This window comes from Zeugodacus cucurbitae, chromosome 5, assembly GCF_028554725.1.
Source record: "Zeugodacus cucurbitae isolate PBARC_wt_2022May chromosome 5, idZeuCucr1.2, whole genome shotgun sequence".
NCBI lineage: Eukaryota > Metazoa > Arthropoda > Insecta > Diptera > Tephritidae > Zeugodacus > Zeugodacus cucurbitae.
In genome coordinates, this window is record NC_071670.1 from 33,466,744 (window position 1) to 33,490,486 (window position 23,743).

The 23,743-nt window shown below is 34.3% G+C and overlaps 1 protein-coding gene across 2 annotated transcripts; it reads right to left on the bottom strand.

Annotated features, from left to right (window-relative positions):
• Window positions 1-1,576: 1,576 nt before the first annotated feature.
• On the bottom strand, window positions 1,577-21,489 carry LOC105220635 (probable basic-leucine zipper transcription factor Q). Of its 2 annotated transcripts, XM_054232449.1 has the most exons (7): window positions 20,671-21,453; window positions 17,720-17,803; window positions 7,541-7,632; window positions 6,896-7,285; window positions 6,358-6,578; window positions 2,327-2,410; window positions 1,583-1,975 (listed from the first exon to the last, which is right to left on the bottom strand). In XM_054232449.1, the coding sequence occupies exons 1-6, from the start codon at window positions 20,735-20,737 to the stop codon at window positions 2,377-2,379; spliced, it is 888 nt and encodes a 295-aa protein (XP_054088424.1). In that variant the 5' UTR covers window positions 20,738-21,453; the 3' UTR covers window positions 1,583-1,975; window positions 2,327-2,376. The 2 variants fall into 2 exon arrangements, with proteins under 2 accessions (XP_054088425.1, XP_054088424.1); XM_054232450.1 differs by lacking the exon at window positions 6,358-6,578 and having other exon boundaries at window positions 1,577-1,975; window positions 20,671-21,489.
• Window positions 21,490-23,743: the final 2,254 nt, after the last annotated feature.

Genomic DNA, 23,743 nt, shown 5'->3' on the forward strand with positions numbered 1-23,743 from the left:
TTCTATAGATTATTACCCTGTAATTTCCATTCAAATTAAATACCTGTTCAATAATAGGATCAATACAGTGAAATTTCCATAACTCGAACTTTTATAACTCGAAGATCTCCATAACTCGAACTCCTAAATTGGCAATAGAAGTCAAATTTCCTTCATAAATCCAGCTTTTCGATTAGGGCATAATACAAAATTTTAAATTTTACTATCAAGGAACAATTTTAGAGGAGTCCCTAAATTCGTATAGAGGCGAACAAAAAATATGATACTACCCTAATAGATTTGTTAAACCGTGTAACAAAGGCGTGGAATATAGTCATCAAGAGCCAAACAATAGCAAAGTGCAACAAACAAAATTACAGAATACCTGTTTTAATGTATTTAAATAAAACTTTGCCGCGCTTGTTGCAAAATGCCTAGTAAAGCAAAATAGTATATTTTTTTGTTTTTGCTTTGCAGTAATTTTTCAAGTTCGAGATTTTTATAAACCTAAGTTAGTAATATACGTCCTAGATTAAGCCGCATATTTTCCTCCTTACAAGGAAATGATAATTAACTAAACTAAATTTGCACATAAATTTGCACAACCTACATATTTCAACAAATTCAAAATTCATTTAGTAATATTTCAACATTACTAATCCACCTCTACCTGTAATTCATTTTGAAATCACAAATTGCTTATACCAGTGTTCGCAAAACAATGAAAACCCATCAAAAGATTCACACAAAAGATTCTTTACCAAAAAGCAGCTACGAACACACAAATATACAAAACAAACCAAAAACGTGACAACAACATATTAGAATAAATTGTTTGCTCTAGAGGACAAATCGTCAAATAATTGTGCTAGTATTTTTCACGGTATATTGTTTTTGTATTGCTCAATATTATTTGTACTGTTGTATGTTATCATTTGCTAGCTAGTGGTTGTTGATCATACTGTCACTCGACCTTGACCTTGTTTAAAGAGGAGTTTTTTGAAAATTCGGTTTTTGTTTTTTTAGTGCCACATAGAGGGATAACCAGCAATCCAAATGTCAAAGGAAATAAATGTAACTGTCTGTCGATAGATAACCTCCATAGCAATTAATTTGATATTTGATTTGACAAAAATAATTAATTTGCTATATAAGTATATGATTATATCACAAAGCTCTGAAGATTAAAGTCCATGATAATAAATTTTTTTTATAAAAACAGTTTTAACCGGTGAAGATCTTCAAATTTTATACAATTCTATAGTTAAGCCCCTTCAGAATATTACAAATTTAATAGTATGTTGTTGACAACCATTCAACTTTTTCTGAGTTTCATTAATCCAAGTATTACATTCATACATCGATAATTTGTAAAATATGATTCATATCCAACGAGCCTGACGGAATTTCTTCAAAAAAATTCAATATAGTCGATTGATTTCTACAGAAATTTACCAAAAATATTTAACCAGAAGCATCTTAGAACATTAATTTTGATAAATTATATAAATTATTAAATATACTTACTTTTTCGTACACCTCATTATTGCTTGTTCATTAAGTTACACAAATTTAAAACATTTTTTGTATTTTCCTATATTTACTATTTAAAGTCTTTATTGAAACTACTGGAATTGTGTTAATACCACAAATTTAAATTATTTATATACTTTGTGTCCCATTCCTTGCGGCACATTTCTTCACGCGAATCATGGTGAAGAATTGAAGCCATAATCTTATAAATTGTTGCTCAGTAATATTCGCACTGGGCACACGACATTTTCTTCCACGAACGCTTTGCGATTGTTCTTCAGTTCCTCCTTGTTGAGTAAATACAGGTCTTCGGGAATCATCGCCTTCACGATTTTCATTATGAACTTCTACATCCGCATATCATCCGGCACAATAGTGCCGACAATGATCGACACAATGAAACCATGATGAACTCAGGGGAATTACAAATCTGCCTTATGATGAAGTCGACGCTGGCATTCACCTGTTGGGTAAACAAATGGATCAACATTGTGCTTTCATTACTGAGTAATTTAAGCAAATATTAATGCAATAGTTACACCAAAATTGATGTCAGAAGTTCTTTATGTAGATGAACACTGAGATTTTCGGTTCACCCTATGACTCGAAGCTACGATTGCCTCGTATTACACGTTTCAGAAATGATATTTCGAAATGTATACATTTCAAATTATATGTTTTCGAAAATGATATTTCGAATATATGATTTCGAAATTATATTTTTTAGAAAATGATATTTCGATACATATGTATGTATGCATTTAACCATTCTACGAGCATATACATATATTCAGATATTACTAAATAAACTCACCTTTCATTTACTGCATGTCTTCCTCCATTGATTTGGATATTGTATGTCCTTCAGAGTATCCACCAACATCTGTGGCAATTGTGTCTACAAATGATAAAAGAAAAGGATGAAGGATGAAAAGAGGATGGAGGCGTAAAATAATATACAGATTTTTTTCTCTAAGGTTCGTAAGAATATAACTCCATTAATATATACTTTTGAAGTTAAAGAAATTTTTTGTTTCCACTAATTAAAAAATATAACCCAATATTTCAATAGATAAAATTTATTAATATTATAAATCTAAAATAATGATAAGTTATAATTTTAGTCTAAAATATTTTATTTAAAAAATCATTAATTTGCATTTTAAGTTCTCCATTTGGGTTTCTTAAAAGCTTCCTGGTATCTTACGATCTAGCTTAATCACTTCTTTAAGACAAGCTATTTGTTATTATTCTGTTTTTGGTTATGTACTCGTATTTCTCTCTCTCTATCTCTGACTTAAGCCACTTGCGTAACAGTGATACACGAAATGCTCAAGCATTCCAATTTTCAAGTCCTTCCAATTTTCAAGTCCTTCCACAACATAGTTTAACATGACAACCGCATTGACAGATAAGAAAAGACGCTAACGGAAGGAGTGTTCTACCTGTACGTGTGACTGTTGAGTTGCAATCGACAACTCCGAAGATTGTCAACGTTTCTTTCCAAATTTAATTATTTATCATTCAATATGAGTATTAACCTTAGGAATTTTTACTTTCTTCCATTTTTCGTATACGTATTTTTTGCCAATTTTCCATCAGCATTTTCGAACCTCAATCCATTCTGTCATGAATTTCTAGCAGCTTTCTCTCAATGGCAGCACCCGCGAAAGTGAATGAAAACAAAGCGAGGCTCGGTGACGGCGCATAAAAGTGTGCTATAGTTGTCTGCAAGCTTTTCAAGTGTATTAACAGGTGTGAGAATGTGTGCTTGAAATTGCATGCCACCGTCGGTCTCTTGCTGCCGAGTTGTGACGTTGTCACAACTGCAACAGCTTTTGTTTACTTTAGCTTTGTTGTTTTTTCATAAATGTGTCTGCTGTGTTGTTGTGAATACAAAAAGGAAAACAGGCATGAATAGTGCAGCGAAAAAGATGAAAGCGATGCAAAAGTTGATAAGGTTTCGCCACAACATGAAAACCATTAACCTCTTAGGAAATCGTTTTCATACTTTTGCATTTTTCTTGCTGTGAAAACATTTGCAAGTGGATTTTCCAGTTAAGTATAGAATGCGAAGAAAACATTCAAATGTTTAATATTTGTAGATATTCTTTCCGTATAAGGAATTAGTTTTGAATAATGGTAGAAAAAATAGTAATTTTGATGTCAAAAACGCACCAAGCATAAGAAGGCTAGTTGTAAAGTAATTGGAATCATACGGAATTGGAATTGGAATCCGACGATCATATCTGACCGAAACAAGTATCTGTTTCGATTACCCGAATTGAATTTTCTTCTGAAAATCGCTTTTGAATCACAACAAAATCTGGAGCAAACATTGGCGAGCCAGGAAGGTTTTGCTATTATTTGGTAGGATTGGTAGGGAATCATCTGCTATGAGCTGTTACCCTACTGCCAAACATTTAATTGTGACATATACATTGTCAATAGCAGAGGAATTGTGTTCCATAGGACATCGATGGTGACTCGCCAGAAGCTGCGGGTGCTTGGTTGCGAGGTTCCAAAGTCATTGCAAATGTAAAATCATTACAGAATCGAAGTAAATATTCGCATATACTGTTAATTCCAATTGCTTAATGAGTTCGAGGTGTGAGCTCTTGACATTGTCCTTCACACAACCAAACACGGCAGCAGTAAAAAGCATATATGCCAACAATAATAAACTGAATTACACCAGAAAGCGGCAGCAGAGTGCACGAACGCTTGCAATCCTTATTTCGTTTTACGCTTTGCGCTTTCCTCCCAACGACTCACCATTTGTAACCAGCACTTACATAAGACTGCGACGCGTTAACTGCTCAGTTGTGGGGAAGAGCCTTCAAGCGAAAACCAAACAAGTGCATAGCTTTCATCTATGTATATCTGTATGTGAATATGTTTACAAGAATATTTGCTAGCGTGTATTGAAGCCCGAATGCTCTCGTGATTCTTACGCTACGCTTGTAAGTTTCGTTTATTGCTGTGTATTCCTGTGTGGGTAAATACGGAAAATGAAAAAAACAACACTTACAGTAAAACTAACCACACCAACTACAGCAAGCAGCAAAAGAGCAAACGAAGCAACCGAGCAGCGTCCAACCAGCTAACCTTTCCACCAAAATCACTCAACCGTGCTGAATGCAGTCGAGCAAACGACGGTCCGAACGCAAGTCTACCCACCCTACAGCGCGTTCTGGCAACCTGATTGCATTAAAAATGCAATACAATTTACAATTGTCACATTGCTACTCCCAAACATCACCAGTTATATACACCATACTAGTTATAATTGAGGGACATTGTAAAAATAATAAGTAAGAAAAGGCTAAGTTCGGGTGCAACCGAACATTTTATACTCTCACAATTTATTTATTTAACTTTATTTATATTATATAATACACAATTTGACCCACATATTCGTCATATATATTGTATAAAGTCCATCGAAAGTTGGAAACCCTAATATTAGGTTAGAAGCACCGAGGTCCTTGTGTTCGATATATGGGGCCTTAAAAACCTATGGTCCGATTTTTAGAAATGGCCTGCCACACTATAAATACAGTATTTGTGCAAAGTTTTGCACCGATATCTTCACTAGTGCTTACTTTATATATTGAAAAGTAAACGATTCAGATCATCTTCTAAGTTCTGGTATATAGGAAGTAGGCGTGGTTGTGAAGTGATTTGGCCAATTTTCACAACATATTATTGGGAGGTAAGGAAACTATTACAAGCCAAGTTTCATTGAAATCGGTCGAGTAGTTCCTGAGATATGGTTTTGACCCATAAGTGGGCGACGCCACACCCATTTTCCATTTTGTAAAAAAATCTGAGTGCAGCTTTCATCTGCCATTTCTTATGTGAAATTTAGTGTTTCTGACGTTTTTCTTTAGTGAGTTAACCCACTTTTAGTAATTTTCAACCTACCCATACAAAAGGGAGGTGGGCGTGGTTATTATCCGATTTCTTTCATTTTTGGACTGTATAAGGAAGTGGCTAAAAAAAGCGACTGCAGAAAGTGTGGTTTATATAGTTTCATTGGTTTGCGAGATATATACAAATAACCAATTTGGGGGCGGGACCACGCCCACTTCCCCAAAAAAATTACATCCAAATATGCCCCTTCTTAGTGCAATCCTTTATTCCAAATTTTATTGTTATAACTTTATTCATGGCTTAGTTATGACACTTTATGTGTTTTTGGTTTTCGCCATTTTGTGGGCGTGGCAGTGGACCGATTTTGCCCATTTTCGAAAGCAACTCTCTCACGGTCCCAAGGAATATGTGTTCCAAGTTTCATTAAGATATCTCAAGTTTTACTCAAGTTATCCCTTGCACGGACGGACGGACAGACATCCGGATTTCAACTCCACTCGTCATCCTGATCATTTATATATATATAACCCTATATCTAACTCTTATATTTCTTGGTGACACAAATAACCGTTAGGTGAACAAAACTATAATACTCTGTGCAACTGGTTGCGAGAGTATAAAAATTCACACTTGGAAAATCGATATGTGTTTGGCTTGGGTGTGTGTGTTGGTGTGTGCTACACGAAATCAAGAATCGATTATTTCATTAGTTCTGCAATGTTGGCCACTGGTGGCCACTTCATGCAGCAGTGAGCAGATAATTGCAAAATGCTTTCCCTTTTGACCTCAACTAACTAAGTGTAGCACGTTTGGGTTGTGAATTGTAAGAAACTACAAACATAACATTACATTAGACATTTGTATTACATATGGGCAACAATTCTGTTTATCCACTTCCGTTACGGTAATTATTAATTTATAGATATACATATATGTATATAAATAAATCAAAGTATTTTATGAACTTACATAATGCGATGATACGCATCTGGCTGAGCCTGCGCACATGTCACGGATTGCTCCGACTCCGTGGAGTCATCACGCAAGGTGGCAACTCCAAGCGGTAATATTGGGATTATAGCAGCTGTAGCAGCTGCTGCTGTTGCCGGAGGGCCCGCCACCACCGAATGATGTGTGGCTGGCGGCGGTCCAGTTATAGCCTGCGGTGATGGTGTCGTGCTTACACCCTCCTACAATAAATTCACGCAAAAGAGATAAAAGAGAAATATTCAAGTAATTTAAATAGGCTCCATGAACATATGAATATAGTGAAACGCGACGAAAGGAGAGAGAAGTAAAACGAGCAGGCAATCAGCAATCGCTATCGAAGCAAATTAAAAAGTAAACTGTGATGAGGCGTGAATGAAAAAAGAGATATAAATATAAAATAAAACCGCAATTGCCTTTTTTAATGAGCTCTCCACTCTGGGCACTGAACATACGGAAATTGCAATCACGTTCAAGCCAAAGCTTGACACACACAAACACATACTCGTCGTGCACTCACCTCGATTTTGGCTGCTTCCGGTGCCGAATACCTTTTGCGCTCGTAGTGTAGCTCACGCTCGATGGATCGACTGCGAAATGCCGGCGGACACGAACGATCTGGTGGCGTTGGTATGCGGGGCGCTGTGGTCGTGCCGCTACTGCTGCTGCCAGCGCCAGTCACTTGCTGTTGTTGTTGCTGCTGCTGCTGCTGTTGTTGTAATAGCTGTTGTTGTTGTTGTGACTGGCCCGATGTCGTGGGTGGACTCTTCTCGCTCCTGCCTGCTTGTGATTGTTGCTGCTGCTGGTGTTGTTGTTGTTGCAACTGATGTTGTTGCTTATGCTCCTCACGTTTCTGCTGTCGTCGAATCTCCAAATCGAGCAAACGCGCCTCACGTGCCTCTTTGTCGCGCTGCAAAACACACGCAGGAGAGAAGAGATTGGGTACATTTAGAATCCATTGGTTGGTAAGTGAGGGAGTGTGTGTTTTGTTTTAATAAACCATTCCTTAGAAACTTATAATAAAATGGAATCGCAACAGGCGTCGTGTCTTTCTTTCATCTTTGATATCGTTGTAGTTTTGAATGTGTATATATGAGTGTATGTATGTTTGTCTATGCATATTCTTTTATATGGTTTTGCGAGAGTGTCTGTGTGCTATATTCACCTTGTAATTGATGGCGTCCTGCTCCTCTTTCTTCGCTTCGCTGCGCTGTCGGTCGCGTTGCTTCTCCTCGTCCGTTTGCGATGTTTTGCTGTCTGCAATTCAATTACAATCAAGTTTGTATCGATCAAATTTAACTAAACGAATTTTCAGATTGCATTTCTTTTTGCTTGTCGCAAACATCATTCACGTAATGGAAACGTAAAACGTAATGCTTTTATTCAAAATTTGCATGCAATTGCATTCAAGACAAAGGATTGGAATGTCAAACATGCTTTCACTTAAAAAGAAAAATGTTTTTCGGATTTCGACATGCTACTAAAAAGTTTATTTATTTATTTATGTTTAATATAAAATTAACATATAAACATACTAGCTATTATTGAAAGCTAAAATTTATGGATGAATTATATTCTATATAAAATAGAGTTAATAGGTGTAATTCCAAAAAAATAATTTAGTACCACAAAATATTAATATTTACAGTTTTATTGCTAAGTACTTTAGTAAGGAGGCGCGTAAATTGTAGCAAAAAATTGTATATACATACGAAATTATTCTATATAAATATCCTTCATTAATTATAATCTGATATTTTTCTCCCAACGATTTCATTGATTAGAAATAAATAATTTAGTCAACGTACAGCTGTTGTCAACTAATTAGCAACGCTTCCTTTTGATAGGGATTGATTAGAATAAGAGTAAAATTCCTAAATTTTCCGTTATTTTATTCCCTCAAAGTTGGTTTGCTGCAATTGAACTTCTTTTAATGTTTTCAAAACAGTACAAGCGTTACTTAGTGAAAAAGAGAGTACTTAGTTAGTAAAAAAGAGTTTCACTGGTATTTTACGAAAAATTCAGGACGTATTTAAGTCGAAATATCCAAGAAAACAAGTATTCGGTGTTTGGTAGAATATTGCTTGCTTGATGACGACATAGATCAGTAAAAGAGAAAAGGTGTTATAACCAAATAGTAATTAAAAACAAGTAAGCAAAGTCTAAGTTTGGGTGCAAACCAATTTTTTTTACTTTCGCAATTTATTGATGTAATAATATTGAGGGAACACAATTTCACCCAGATATTCGGCATATAATCCAATAGAATAACGAAAATCTCTATGTGTAGTATATTAGGGCTGAGGTAATTCCTGAAACCTATAATTAGGTATATGGGAGCTAGGAGAAGTTATATCCCGATTTTAACCATTTCTGGTACAGAGATACTGTATTAGAAGAAAAAGATTCCGCCTGAATTAAATTAAAATATCTTAGATATTTACCGATATTTGTGATGAAAAATTACCCTTAGGCACTGAGTTTTTCACGTTCGATATCCGGGTCCTTGAAAATTTATAGTCCGATCTCGACAATTTTTCCACAAGCGATGCCACAGCGAAATATCTCAGAAACTTTGTCGTTGCTAATAACCTGACAACTGTTGTATGTAGTATATCAACACATATACTTCCGAAATTTTAATGTGATTATCCATTTCGACCGTTATTAATAATTGATTTAGCTTTGGTGATGGCATCAATTAGCGTCTGATTAAAAATTAAATCAAATAAATATGAAATAAATGTCAAGAGTTGGACATTCATAAATTATGCCAAAACAAAACCCAAAAGCTATCAATACACACACAGCTACACTCTCATTTCCTGTTACCCCAGAGACGTCGCAATTAATTGCATTTGGTTTTGCCCCTCTGTGGTATAGCAAGCAATAAAAGGCTTTTGGATACATAAAACTGGTTTCATGTGTTTTTGTATTCATATAATTGGATTATTGCAAATTGGTATCTTTAGGTTAATTAAAGAATAAAACTGTTTCATAATTATACAAATGTTTAAGATTTTATCACGATTCCTGAAAAAACCTCAGTGACTCAAAAAAGCACAAATCAATCTTTACAATGTGGAAGGATATTCAAATCGCGAGATCGGGCACAAAAGTGAAAAATCAGAAGCAGTCGTGAGCCATTAAAAAAATGTGAAAATTATGGTATGAAATACTCAACGGAGGGCAATGTAAAACTTAAAATTCGAAGATAAACCAAATTAAAAATCAAACCACTAAAACATTTTTTGAACTGCACAAAAAATAAAAGATTTTTTTATTCATTTAGTTTTTAAAGAATTATATTATCATCAACTTATTCCCAAAATTATACCTATACATTCAGAGGAAGACAAAAGTATTTTCTCATCGAACGTTTTCAACAAATTCCACACAAACAACCACAGATCGCCAATTGATTATCAACGTTACAATATACTTCGCATAATTATAGTGGAACCAAATTCAAACAAATATGAATAATTATGATTAATGTAGTGAATGAGATTCGTAATTGAAATTTCTTTTTATAATTTTTAAACCTTTTCCAAAAAGGAAATAGTAAGTACATTTGACCTTCGAATATTTCATTAAATCGCAGCCGTTTTCATTAATCACAAAATTCCTTTGCTTTCTGTGGATTTCGCCCCTTAATTGGTTTTATACATTTCCAAGTCGCATGAATAATTGCATTTGTGCCACATAAAGCGACTCTTAACCAACCACTCGTATTTATAATGGTTACGTTTGCAGTTGGTTTGAGTATATTTGCGGGTTGCTGTAAATTCAGTTGACTTTGCGAATTAATTCGTTTCTCTCTTACCCGAACAACAAATGCAGAGGCTGCTTTATGGCCTTCAAATTGTGTTTTCAAAATGCAAAACAGTATTACTTAAGAGAATTGGTTTTGAAGTTAGTTAGATTAAAACAAGTGCTTCGGATCGAAATAATTTTACATATTAACATAAATAAATATTTGAGTTTGCAATGATATGTAGCATACTACTACAAGGGATTAAAGCTGTTCGAATAACGTCAATATTATTGTCCAAACGTGATATGTATATGTATACCGCATACAATAAGTTGACATTCTTAACTAATATACAAATCATCTCCTTTGTTCTAATTATCTTCTTTGCTCGTCTAACAATTTTAAATCGGCCTATACCCTATCCACCCTGTTATATAACAAAATAGGTCCCAAATCGGAATTGTAAATAAATGCTTGTTGTATGCCGAAGTCATATTAAAATCACCGAATGTATTTCTGAGATTTTGTCTAGCCTTTTAACGGATTTGAAATGACGTGAATTAAACTTGTATTTCATTATTTTGAGTAGCTTTATCTTAGTTGGAACGTGCAACTTTTTGTGTTATCTTTAGAATGATATGAAGTTATGTACAATAACTGTATGTAAAAATGTAAAAGAGCCACTAAAAGCTTTCTAAAATATATATGGTAATAAGCCTTTACAAACAGCTATTCTTATATCGTTTTTAAACAAGAGCTAATTGATCAATTAACCGGCTTCTGCTCGATAAAAAAGCTTATTAAGATCGTTTTACCATACAAAATTAAAGCTACACTTATTTTAAATTGAATTTTGAACTTGAAAATCAAATGATTCTTTGCGACAAAGACGGACGATATACGTTCTTTGTCTGCGATTGGCTGAATTTTTTGATAAAAAAAGCTACGGTAGATGTCGCTGCTAAAAGATATTAATCAGTTCATGACACTTACCAAAGCAAAACCAAAAACGTATAACAGCTGATCGGTTATCGATCGGCTATCGTATCGGTTTGTTAATAAAAATTTTAATTGATCAATTTATTTGGATGCTCTTAAAACGCTATTAGAATCAGCTAATTTTGAATTTAGTAATAAATATAATAAAATTTCTCTCATTAGATGTTTTCAAAATAGAACCATTCCAATACTCCTATATTTAACACATACTTATATTCGCATTACTTTTACTTAATTTCAACAGCCAATATATGAAAATTATTAGATCGAAATAATTGCACTCAAGTCTCCTTGATTGTGATTAATATGCATGAAATTGAATTATATTTGCGTCATAAATTCACTTACCCCAACTCACTCTTCAAATCAGCTGATCCATAATGCAGTTAATGTGTTTGTAGTTTAACAAATACATTGGTAGTTTAAAACCAATTGACCTACTTTTGACTTAATTTGCTCTCAAGTGCTTCGATTATTTTCATGTTGGCGAATAAATATCAGCTACTCGTTTCAATTTCTTCCGAAATGAACAGTTGGTATGTATTTTCTTAACTTCCAAGAACTTAGAATTGAGAATATTCCATTTGTTTTTAAAGCATCCTGAGCAAACAAAAACAATCTTTAATCGGAGAAATATTTCTTATTCTCTTTTCTTTTTTAAAAGGTAATGGTGTTTTGGGGGATGGTACTCTATCACTTCGAACTGCGGAGGAATGGTTTCGACGATTCAGAGCGGGTGAAAACGACACCATGGATAAGCCAGCCGGCGGAAGACCTGTGACGGCGAATACCGATCAAATCATCGAAAACATCGAGTTAGACCGGCATGTGGCATCTCGTGACTCCCAAACCATTTTAAACCATCTGCAGAAAGCTGGATACACAAAAAAGCATGATGTTTGGGTGCCGCATGATTTGACTCAAAAAAACCTTCTGCACCGAATCAACGACTGTGATGTGCTGCTGAAACGGAACGAACCCGATCCATTTTTGAAGCGGACAATATCAAGCGAAAACGGCGTGGTCGAATCATCGACCAGAAGCGCCCAGAATTGGCTAACAGGAAGGGTACAGTGTTGCACCAGGACAACGCCAGAACACACACTTCGTTGATGACTCGTAAGAAGCTGCGGAGGTGGGAGGTTTTATCGCATCCACCATATAGCCCGGACATAGCGCCAAGTAATTACCACCTGTTTCTGTCCATGGCGAACGCCCTTGGTGCCGTAAAGTTGAACTCAAAAGAGGCTTGTGAAAAGTAGCTGTCCGATCCAAATAAGTAGAGGAGCTTTTACGAGGGGGTATTATGAAGTTGCCGTTTAGATGGAAACAGATTATCGAACGAAACGGCGGATATTTGAACTAAATCCGATGATTGTACCACATTTTATAAAGCACTGATTAAAGTGCAAAAAGCGGAATTCTTTAAAGTTCAAATCGTATAAATCGTATAAAGTATAAATCGCATAAAACAAGAACTCTCTATTGACCATAGATGACAATAAAACCTACAATACTTAGATACTTGACGCTAAAACTAGATTTCGATTTCCGATGTTTATTTTAGTACAACGAAAAAAATAAAGATTTTTCATTGAAGCTTTCCGGTAATTTAAGTTTCTTCTTTAAAATGTTTGGGGTTGGTATAAGTTGCGGCAAAACTGATTAAAATAATTTCCGAAATTTGTTAAAGTTTACCTAAATATTGTGCTTGAATAAGTTCAGGGAACGTGGAAACACATAAATTAATATTTTTACATATTCTTGCTTTGTATATAATACATACTTTTATATCTATGGAAACTTCTCTCACCGATTAAGTGTCGTAGTTGCATGCATTTTTATTTCTCCCTGTGATACTTATACATATATGCCTCGAATATAGATAGAATGATAGTAATAATTGCATGAAGTCATTGCTTTCTCTTATTTTGCACTTTGAAATTATGATAAAAAGCAAATAATTGAAGAATGAAAATATGAAGAAATCCAAAGCAATTTCGGCACTAAAGAAAACAATTTAATGTCATGAGATATTTGGAAAATAATTAAGGGTCGCATTTAAACATTTATTTATTTAAATTTAATTTAACGTCACTACTCATAAAAGTATTATACAAAAACTATATGGAGAGGCATTAGCATCAGCAAATACTAACAAAATACAACAAAAACAAGAGAAACGAGAAAATGAACGCACTAAAAGTTCGTACTTTGCTATGCAAACAAATAGCAAATAAAATTCGACGCAAATGTTCGATATCAAAACAGCACAGCAAACTAGGTTGTAAGTAAGACAAAAAATGCTAAACTCAAATAAGAAACTAGTTTGAATTTCGCTATAAATTGTTGCTTACAGTTTTCAAGCCTTACCTCTAAGTTAGTGTTTAAAAATTGTTTGTTCTATGGGTACGATTACGATTACGTGAACGATTACGTTTATTTGTTTACGTTAACGTTAAGTTGTACTTTATTTTTTGTTTGTTATTGTACACTTTTCAACTTTTCATTCTACACGTGTGTTTGTTTACAATTTTTTACTTGGTGGTTGTGACTTATTGGACTAAAAGTGGAGGAACCCTAAATTGAAAGAACACATATTTAAATACAAATACATTAAAATCTTTACTATTAATTATACAATATTTATATAAATATTGCGTAAAAGAAAAGAATAAACATATATTCATACTCAAATAGCAAAATAATGGTTCACATATATTTCCAGCTACAAAACACAAAAAAGAAGTTGAAGATTTACCCAAATATATTACAATGAATAAGAAAATGTATTGGAATGAAGTGACCTATTTCTCTTCTTCTTTTTTTAAATAAAGAAGATTTTAATAGTTCTTTAGGGAATAGTAGACGGACAACGTTTGAGTTCTATTCTCTCAAATACAAGGTTCTCAAAAAATAATTTTGTACTTACTTTCGATTTTCTAAATACCCTTCATTTTGAAGAAAACAATTGGTGACCATTTTAGAAATTAGAAATCTTTTTGACCCGAAATTATGCAATTTAAAATATGGTAACTTTCCTGAAACATAACTGTAAGTCTTGTTAAATATTTTACATTTCATACCTATTTATATATTGTGTATTAAACCAAAAAAAGTCGGATGTCAATCCCTCTTAGCAATATCTCCCACAAAGATTTTTTAAAACCTCAGTCATAATATATCATCTATCGACAAAGTTTTATTACAAAATTCAACAGTTGGCAACTGTTCTCAAAAGTATGTATCAATGTAAATTCAACTGAAGCCCTTTTATATGATAACTATATTGTTATTCGTTTATTTCTTTTCACTTGCGTTAATTGATAGAAAAAACAAGGGAAAACATCTCTTTCAATTATATTCGTGTATAATGTTTCTTCAACATCTAAGTATATCGAACATTCCAAAAACGATGTAGAAATACAATCCATTGAAAAGTAATGACAGTTGAGCGAACAAGTAATAAAAGCTCTTTAGCTTTCACTAGCATATATTTCAATGCAACTCTGCTGTTGGTCTGCTAAATCTTCTCGTTAGATATTAGTCATATTTCAATGGTTCAGCTTATTCATAAATTACTAAATTGTTTGTAAATGGTTTTGCCAGGAGAGCAGCGCTCAAAACTAGCGGGCAAAGAACTTTCGAATCGATGACGGCTACTGAAATTGGTCAACTGAACAGACCAGAGTATTTCTACGACATATAGTGCCTTTATTCTCACGAACTATGGTATTAATAGGAACATAATTGGGACTATCAATATATCGTATATCATACTAGCTGACCCGGCGAACTTTGTACCGCCTAACAGTCAATGAATGTGGTGTTACAGATAAGCAGAACTTTATGATTTTTTGAAAGCAATACAATGAATACTTATAATATTTATAGCGGCCCGGTACGTGCTTCGCTACGTTTAAAGTGAAATATTAAATCAAACTCATTTTTATAAAAAAATATTTATTTAATTATTTGCTAGCTATCCAAAACATTTGGATAAACAATATTTTTTGTTTTTCCATTTTGAGCATGAATAAACAAACGGCTGGGGGTACCGACTCTGGAACAGGCAACATAAAGTTGGCCATGTGAAAAACATGATTCCTCCAAATTCACACCACAAACGTTAAGTGTTTGCCCTTGAGCTTTGTTGATGGACATCGCAAATGATAAACGAACAGGATATTGTAATCGTTTGAATTCAAATGGCATATCAGTTGGAATCATAGGGATACACGGTATTAAACAAACTTCTCCTTTTGATTTACCAGCTAAGATCGTTGCTTCAATCAAATTTGGCAATACATTTTTCACTGCCAATCTGGTGCCATTACACAGTTTTGGTGGATTAGTATTTCGCAATGATATAATCAAAGAACTCACTTTCAGATTCAATAAATGCGGTGGCATACCAGCCGGTTCTAATGAATTTAAAAATTCAGTTGGATAATTCATTGCCTCATCTTGATTCATAGCACTGTCAATTAATTTATATGTCGTGACTACGCCTGGGAGTTTTGCTTGAATTTGAAAATTAATGTCATTGATATGAATGTTCTTCGGTGCTAAAATGGCGCGTTCTCTCAACCAATCATGGTTTCTGTAATTCTGAAGAATATTTGGAAAAACACATTCAATCAATTCAGCTATCGATTTCGTAATTGTACAAAAATTGTTCAGTACAGTGATCAATCCGTTGGTTCTGTCGATTTGTATTTTGCCATCACCAATTTGTAACAATTGTTTTGAAAACTCATGGGCAGCTGAATCATTTTGTAGGTGAATACGCATATTAATGTTCAGTGTCAATTTTTGTACATATCTCCAAAGAACTGATGACTTCAAACAGGCATTAATTTCATCAGCAGGAGTTGACCGAGGAATGACAGGCAATGTTTGTCGAAAATCCCCTGACAGTAATATCAAAGCACCACCAAAAAGCTGTTGGTTACCACGTAAATCTTGCATTGTTCGATTAAATGCTTCTAGTAATTTTTTATTCGCCATTGTACACTCATCCCATAAAATAATTGACGTTAATCGCAGAACTTTTGCCATAGCAGAATTTCTCGAAATATTGCAAGTTGGAGTTTCAATCACCTGTACATTCAATGGCAATTTTAATGCAGAGTGTGCTGCCCGACCACCTTCTAATAATGTAGCAGCAATTCCCGAAGATGCAAGTGCCAATCCAATTTTCTGTTCCGATCGAATAGTGGCTAAAATCAGTGATATAACGAACGTTTTGCCTGTACCACCAGGTGCATCCAAGAAATATAACCCACCTGCATTATTGGAAATGGCTTGCATGATTTTGTCATAGACATGTTTTTGCTGAATATTCATTTTGGTTATATTCGATTGTACAAATAAACGCAAATCATTAGAATTGAATTCCTGCTCACGTTGCAATTCACGATCAAATAGATCATGCATGTCACGATTTGGTGCGGTCATACCCAATTGTACTAATGTTTTATTTGCAATCCGTAGACACATATCTTCAGTAAATGATTAAACTATTATTGATGTATGTATGTTAATATGAAAACGTATAATCCGCTGGCTAAGTGGGATGAATCTGACCAAACAAATGGGTTTTTGGTGTGTTTTTTAAAATAATTCCACCATACATTGAACGCTTTTCAGCTTTCCAATAGGTACGAGTTAATTAAAAAAAAAAATGTAACATATGTGTGGTGAAATTTTTGTAACATTTTTGCCGATATCTCGAGACCCTAGTCACGGAGCGGCATCAAAAATACTCTATACTATAGAAATCATCAACAGCTTCTATTTGCTACCCATATTGTACTAACACATCCTAGGGTTACCCGGGTCCACGTTTTGGCCTATTTCTCGAGACCCTGGTATCCGATTCTTAAAATTTCAAAACACAAACCATCTACTGAATAGTCCAAACAAAGCCTAAAAATTTGGTTTGGATAGGTAAGCCCGTTCTTGAGTTATAAAGTCACAACGAAAAATGGCATTCATTTTTATATATATAGATGTGATAAATGGTAAGAATCTTATTTAACCTACTCTCAAAAATGAAATTGTATGGAACGCTGATTTTGAAATGTTTTCATTTGTTAATCTTTTAGAAATGTTTTGTAAAATTCATAAAAAAATAATAATTAAATGTTTTTAAGTAATCGAAATTATAATTTTATGCTTAACTATATATTTAAATAGTTTATTATTTATTTTGATTAGTAGTTTTGGTTTCCAATCCATTGCACTTGCACCATAATTTCCACATATCCAAAATCACAAATACAAAAAACAAAGACAACACCAATACACGAGTATACGAGTACGAGTACGAGTAGGAGTTATGCAAAGACAAATAAAATTTGTTATTTTAACAAAAATAAACATTTAGTGATTACAACAAATCTTATGCGGTAGTACAACCGAAAAATATACATATATTATTGTAATATGCGCGAACTCTGACAAACAGAAATTATTTTTTATGAGTTTTATGCGCTTTTTTTCATTTTGTTTCATATTAAAATTGATACAAAAACAACAAGAATATATATAAACATAAACGGTAGTTATTGGTTGTGAACTCACTGGAAGAGCCTCCGCCAGCGCCCGGTGGCGGATATGAGAACCAAAATTGATGTGCCAGTTTGGTGGGGGTGCCCAGGGGGCTATCTGCAATAAAAGAGGAAATTATGAGAATTTATATATAAAATATAATAGATAATACTATATATAGATATAGATATGTAATATTCTATATAAATAATTCGATTTTTTTTTATCCGAAATTTGATTGCCTGTGCTGACCCCAAAATAGAGATAATCACCTAAACCAACAGCCAGTTGTTGTGACACTCAAAATTTAATAATTCACAAACTGTATGCATCTCTAAGCACACTTGTTTCGATGTTATCTGCAGTGATCACAACAAAATCGAACAACAACAAAACCTACAACACCAGAGGTGTCAAACATTGACGATAACATTCAAAGAATCATCATCGGTCAAATTGAGTCATGCCAAACAATCATAAAGAACCAATAGTTTTTATTGTTGTCAGTGAAAATTCTTGGCCATTGGCAATTCGTGGCAGGCGTTCGCACACATTTGGACACTTGCCAAAATTCGGTTTTATGAGATTCTCAGTTTCACACCAGTCAAACAAAATAAAATAAACAAAACGAGATGGGATAATGACAGTTCAGAGGCACGAGTGTCAGATCCAAGGGGATACTTGGACAGTTTAAACCCCCTTTTTATGTGTGACATATGGAAATTAGTAATAGTATAATAGTAGTATAATAATTGTGAATTTTATAATTTTGTTGCTACATAGGGATCATGTTTTATATATTTACAGTGGAACTTCCGTAACTCGAAGTTCTCCATAACCCGAACTCTTGAATTGGTAATAGAATTGAAATTTCATACAAATCTTCTTCCATAAATCGAACTTTTCGACCAGATCAAGATACAAAACTTAAAATTTTACTATCGAGGCACAGTTTTAAAAGAGACCCTCTATCCTATGGAGGCAAACAGCAAATAACAATTTTCATAAAATTATTTCATAGCGATCTGCCTTATTTATGTAATAAAATAAAGAGAATATTATTTATGTCCATAAAAATTGCCTGTGCACAAAGAACAAACATCGGTAGCATTCGACAACGCTAAACATCTTCGCACAGCTGAAAGCGACTTGTTACGGTACTCAAAATGCTTTCTGGTTGTGTGATTATTTTGTTTATTTTGCGCTGTCCCCTTTCAGCACCGTCGCACTCCTTTCCCCATGGAATTGCTCGGCAACGACAGTTTCATGACCGCCACTGTTGGTAGCCCAAGCGGCCGAGAGGTTGTGTGTATATGCCAAAAACCACTGACTTGACACTCCTCCTTTCAGTGCACGCCCTCTTCGGTGCGAATAGCTGCTGTCAAGCAATTCCTGCTGTTGATTGAGCACTTGTGGAATATTGGACCTTTGGTGTGCGACAGCGGCGCAATGTTGACTGGCGAAAGCACATATGTACATATGTATATTCGTTCATGCAAATTTACTTTTTCTAAATATAATATATGTTTATTTATTTACGCCGTGAAGCGTAAAATGTATACTTATATGTTTTGTTTTTGTAAATAAACACTAAAATTGTGAATATTTGACATTCTTGTGTGAATTAGCTTAGAAATACTATTTTTTTTGCAGTAATTGTATTTCACTAATTTTGGCAACTCATATACGTGACCTCTGCAGCGTTAATGAGACTATAATGTAGGTTAAGGTATCGTCAGTTAAAATACGGAAGCCTTCTTCTGTCCACATCTAATAGCTTAGTCCACAGTACCTTAGACTCCGAAGCATTAATGTGTTTACGTAGACAAACGTCAGCATTCCCTATTCAGAATATCAGTCCTGTTCCATGATCTGGGGTCTGACTGAACAACTGCAAAAATATGTCGAATTTAAGGTTGTACATTTATGCCACTCTTACAATGGTATTTCAATTTTTGTTAGCTTGGAAATTCTACTTCGATTTCCATTGTGCATTTATCAACAATGCTTTCATTTCTAGTGTGAGCATGATAAACATATAGTATTAAAGTAATTCCATTTAAAACACTGGATATAGTCTGAGGCGCCATTTAATGATCCGCTCCGCCCGTGCTTATCAACTCCTTAGTTACAAATGTCAACAAGCCAAAATATTTCTTTCTTTTGTTTGCTAAATAAATGCCTTAATTATAGAATATTGTTCAAACAACTCAACGGTTTTATTTGACTTTATATCTCATCCTTTCCTTATGAAACGAAAATCCGTAGATATTTTAATGGTTTTATGTTTGTCTGTGTTGTGTTGATTTTATTAAATCTAACTATGCAGTTTTATTGCTTAAAACAATAAAATGTATTTGTTTACAAACTGTCTGTGGGTGATCGCATTAAAAATCGTGTTAATTAAGTGTTCGGCTGAAAAGTAGCAGAACAAATTTTCGTGTGTAAACAGTAAAACAGGAAAATGTTTGGCCGTGAAAAAAGATGTCCGAAATATTAATTTTGAAAAAAAATTATTGCGACGGTATGTTATGTTATATACAGTACTCTGTCGATAAGCAGCAGAAGAAAACAGAATAATTCTTACAAATGATTAGAACTGTTGACTTTCTTAAAGCTATTAATTTATATTAATTTAGACAGTGTTTATTTCCCTTATATATTATTTTTACTTAAAATTTAATTTTATAAAAACAGTTTAAGAGATAATAACCCTCCTCAAAATGCGATCATAATTCTTATTTTTTATCAATTTTTATTCTTTCAAAATTTTAAATAGCTGCCAACACTTTTAATTATTATTTTCTACTGTACGTCTTATTAAACGCATTTAGTTTAATAAAAAAATATTCATTTCCCTGGATTTTGTTGCGCAACACAATTTCGTTGCAGTCTTCATAAATATGCTCACTTTCAAACCTGAAAACTAAAATCTCACAACTTTGCCTAATGCTATTTGGTTAGATATTGAAGATTTATCTCACCTTGTTCATTCACCATCATTTGCGGTGTCTGCGTTTGTCGCAAAAGCTCATTATGCGAATCGCACATTTTAGAATATTTCACATAAAACAACAACTACAACTTATTTGTCTGATTCAGTCGTTACTGATCACTATTTAAATTTGCTTATGGCCACTGGTTGCAGAAAGCTCCTGCACACTTTTCACATAACATCAAATCGATTCACACATAATAAACGCTTAATATTGGCAATATCCGCAGGCTGGCGATTGCGTTGCCATTTTTTGTCGAAATTTCGAATGAAATCGAATTTAAAATTCGCAAATTCGATGATTTTCACAACAAATTAACACCAAAAGCAGCCGTAAAGTGAAATGCTAAAGAGCTTATTTCCCAAATTAGCTTCTCCAAATAAACACAAATTTCACCACACACACCGCCAGCCGTTAAATGGCAAACTGTCGTCAGTCGCTTTTGCAACTCAATAAAATGTTTAAGTATTTTTCGTATTTTGAAAATTTTTGGAAGAGCTGCGAGAAGCCCACATCAATTGCGAAGACGACGTTTCATACGAAATTTTGTTTTCCGATTTTCCGTTTTGTTTTGCAGCCAAAAATACACACGTTTGTACAGTGGCCGCAAGAAGTGTCGGCCCAAAGGTACGAGCAGTGCCGCGACGCCTTGCTTTTGGCTTCGCGCACCATTCGCCACCGCCAGTGTTCATTTACTGTTACTTTGTTTACTTTTCACATTTTTCGAGATATTAAAAGTCATAAATTCTCGCAATTGGCTGGCCATTGCAATGAGTGCCACTGACTGACGTCAAGGCAAGTGTTGATTTTCGTTTGCTCCGAAAAATTCAAATTTCAAATTCATTTTCCAACAGTGTGCGTCGTAGGGAAAACCCAACAAGTGGTCGGGGGAAAAAGCGTGCAATGAATGTGTGAACATTATTTCCATCTATTTAATATCAAATCTAATATGTTTAATAATAATACGAAAATGGAATCAAAAAAGTCGCGCCCTCATATTTTTGTGGCATTCCTCCAATTTTATTTTCTTCTTCCACAAGCTTAAACTGTTCTATAATATTTGGAGGCCAATTTCCACTTTACACCCACCAACACAAGCACATTATTAGTATTCGCTAATTTAATTCTTAATTTCGCGTTGTGTGGCTTTTTGCCTTTTCCAAGAATTCTGGTGTGATCATAGTTTTGGGAATGAAGTACTCTCGAAACTGTGAAATAAATACTTGAGCTCGATGAAATTACTTTTACAAACAATTTCCTTATGCCTTGTTAGTGCTGATTCGTTGTTATAATATTCGTGCAACGAATACATCTTTAATTTATGTAGGTACGCAATATTCATCTTACTTATATCTCTTCTTTACAGGTCATAAAGCTTTAAACAACTCAAAATATTCCGGGAGGTCACTTGTTATACTCTCGCAACAAATGTTGCTAAAGAGAGTATTATAGTTTTGTTCACATAACGGTTGTTTGTAACACCCAAAACTAAACGAGTTAGATATAGGGTTATATATACCAAAGTGATCAGGGTGAAGAGTGGAGTTCAAATCCGAATGTCTGACTTACTTATTTCTTGGCACCATAGGAAGGTTGCTTTCGCAAAATGAGCAAAATCGGACTACTACCACGCCCACAAAATGGCGAAAACCGAAAACACATAAAGTGCCATAACTAAGCCATAAATAAAGCTATTGAAATAAAATTTGGTATGAAGGATCGCACTATGAAGGGGCATATTTGGATGTAATTTTTTTGGGGAAGTGGGCGTGGCCCCGACCCCTACTAAGTTTTTTGTACATTTCTCGCAAACCAATAGAGCTATATAAACCAAACTTTCTGCAGTCGTTTTTTTAGCCACTTCCTAATACAGTCCAAAAATGAAAGAAATCTTATCATAACCACGCCCACCTCCCATACAAAAGTTAGGTTAAAATTACTAAAAGTCGGTTAACTCACTAACGAAAAAGTCAGAATCACTAAATTTCACATAAGAAATGACAGATGAAAGCTTCACTCAGATTTTTTTACAAAATGGAAAATGGGCGTGGCGTCGCCTACTTATTGGTCAAAAACCATAACTCAGGAACTACTCGACCGATTTCAATGAAACTTGGTTTGTAAAAGTTTCCTTACATCCCAATGATATGTTGTGAAAATAGGCCAAATCGCTTCACAACCACGCCTACTTCCTATATACCAGAACTTTGAAGACAATCTGAATCGTTTACCTTACAATATATAAAGTAAGCACTAGTGAAGATATCGGTGCAGAGCTAATACTAATACTATGTTTATAGTGTGGCAGCCCCATTCTAAAAATCGCCGAAATCGGACCATAGGTTTTTAACCTAATATTATGGTTCCCAACAGTACAATATATATGTGGGTCAAATTGTGTATTATATAATATAAATAAAGTTAAATAAATAAATTGCGTGAGTATAAAATGGTGGGTTACACCCGAGCTTCGCCCTTCCTTACTTGTTCTTGTTTTTGGGGAAGTGGGCGTGGCCCCGACCCCTACTAAGTTTTTTGTACATTTCTCGCAAACCAATAGAGCTATATAAACCAAACTTTCTGCAGTCGTTTTTTTAGCCACTTCCTAATACAGTCCAAAAATGAAAGAAATCTTATCATAACCACGCCCACCTCCCATACAAAAGTTAGGTTAAAATTACTAAAAGTCGGTTAACTCACTAACGAAAAACGTCAGAATCACTAAATTTCACATAAGAAATGACAGATGAAAGCTTCACTCAGATTTTTTTACAAAATGGAAAATGGGCGTGGCGTCGCCTACTTATTGGTCAAAAACCATAACTCAGGAACTACTCGACCGATTTCAATGAAACTTGGTTTGTAATAGTTTCCTTACATCCCAATGATACGTTGTGAAAATAGGCCAAATCGCTTCACAACCACGCCTACTTCCTATATACCAGAACTTTGAAGACAATCTGAATCGTTTACTTTACAATATATAAAGCAAGCACTAGTGAAGATATCGATGCAGAGTTAATACTAATACTATGTTTATAGTGTGGCAGCCCCATTCTAA

Coding starts and splice junctions, on each gene's coding strand:
- LOC105220635 (XM_054232449.1), bottom strand. CDS start 20,737: ATGTGCGATTCGCATAATGAGCTTTTGCGACAAACGCAGACACCGCAA. Junction 7,633..17,719: donor CGCTGGCGGAGGCTCTTCCA/GTGAGTTCACAA, acceptor ATTGAATTGCAG/ACAGCAAAACATCGCAAACG. Junction 2,411..6,357: donor GATGCGTATCATCGCATTAT/GTAAGTTCATAA, acceptor TATCATTTGTAG/ACACAATTGCCACAGATGTT.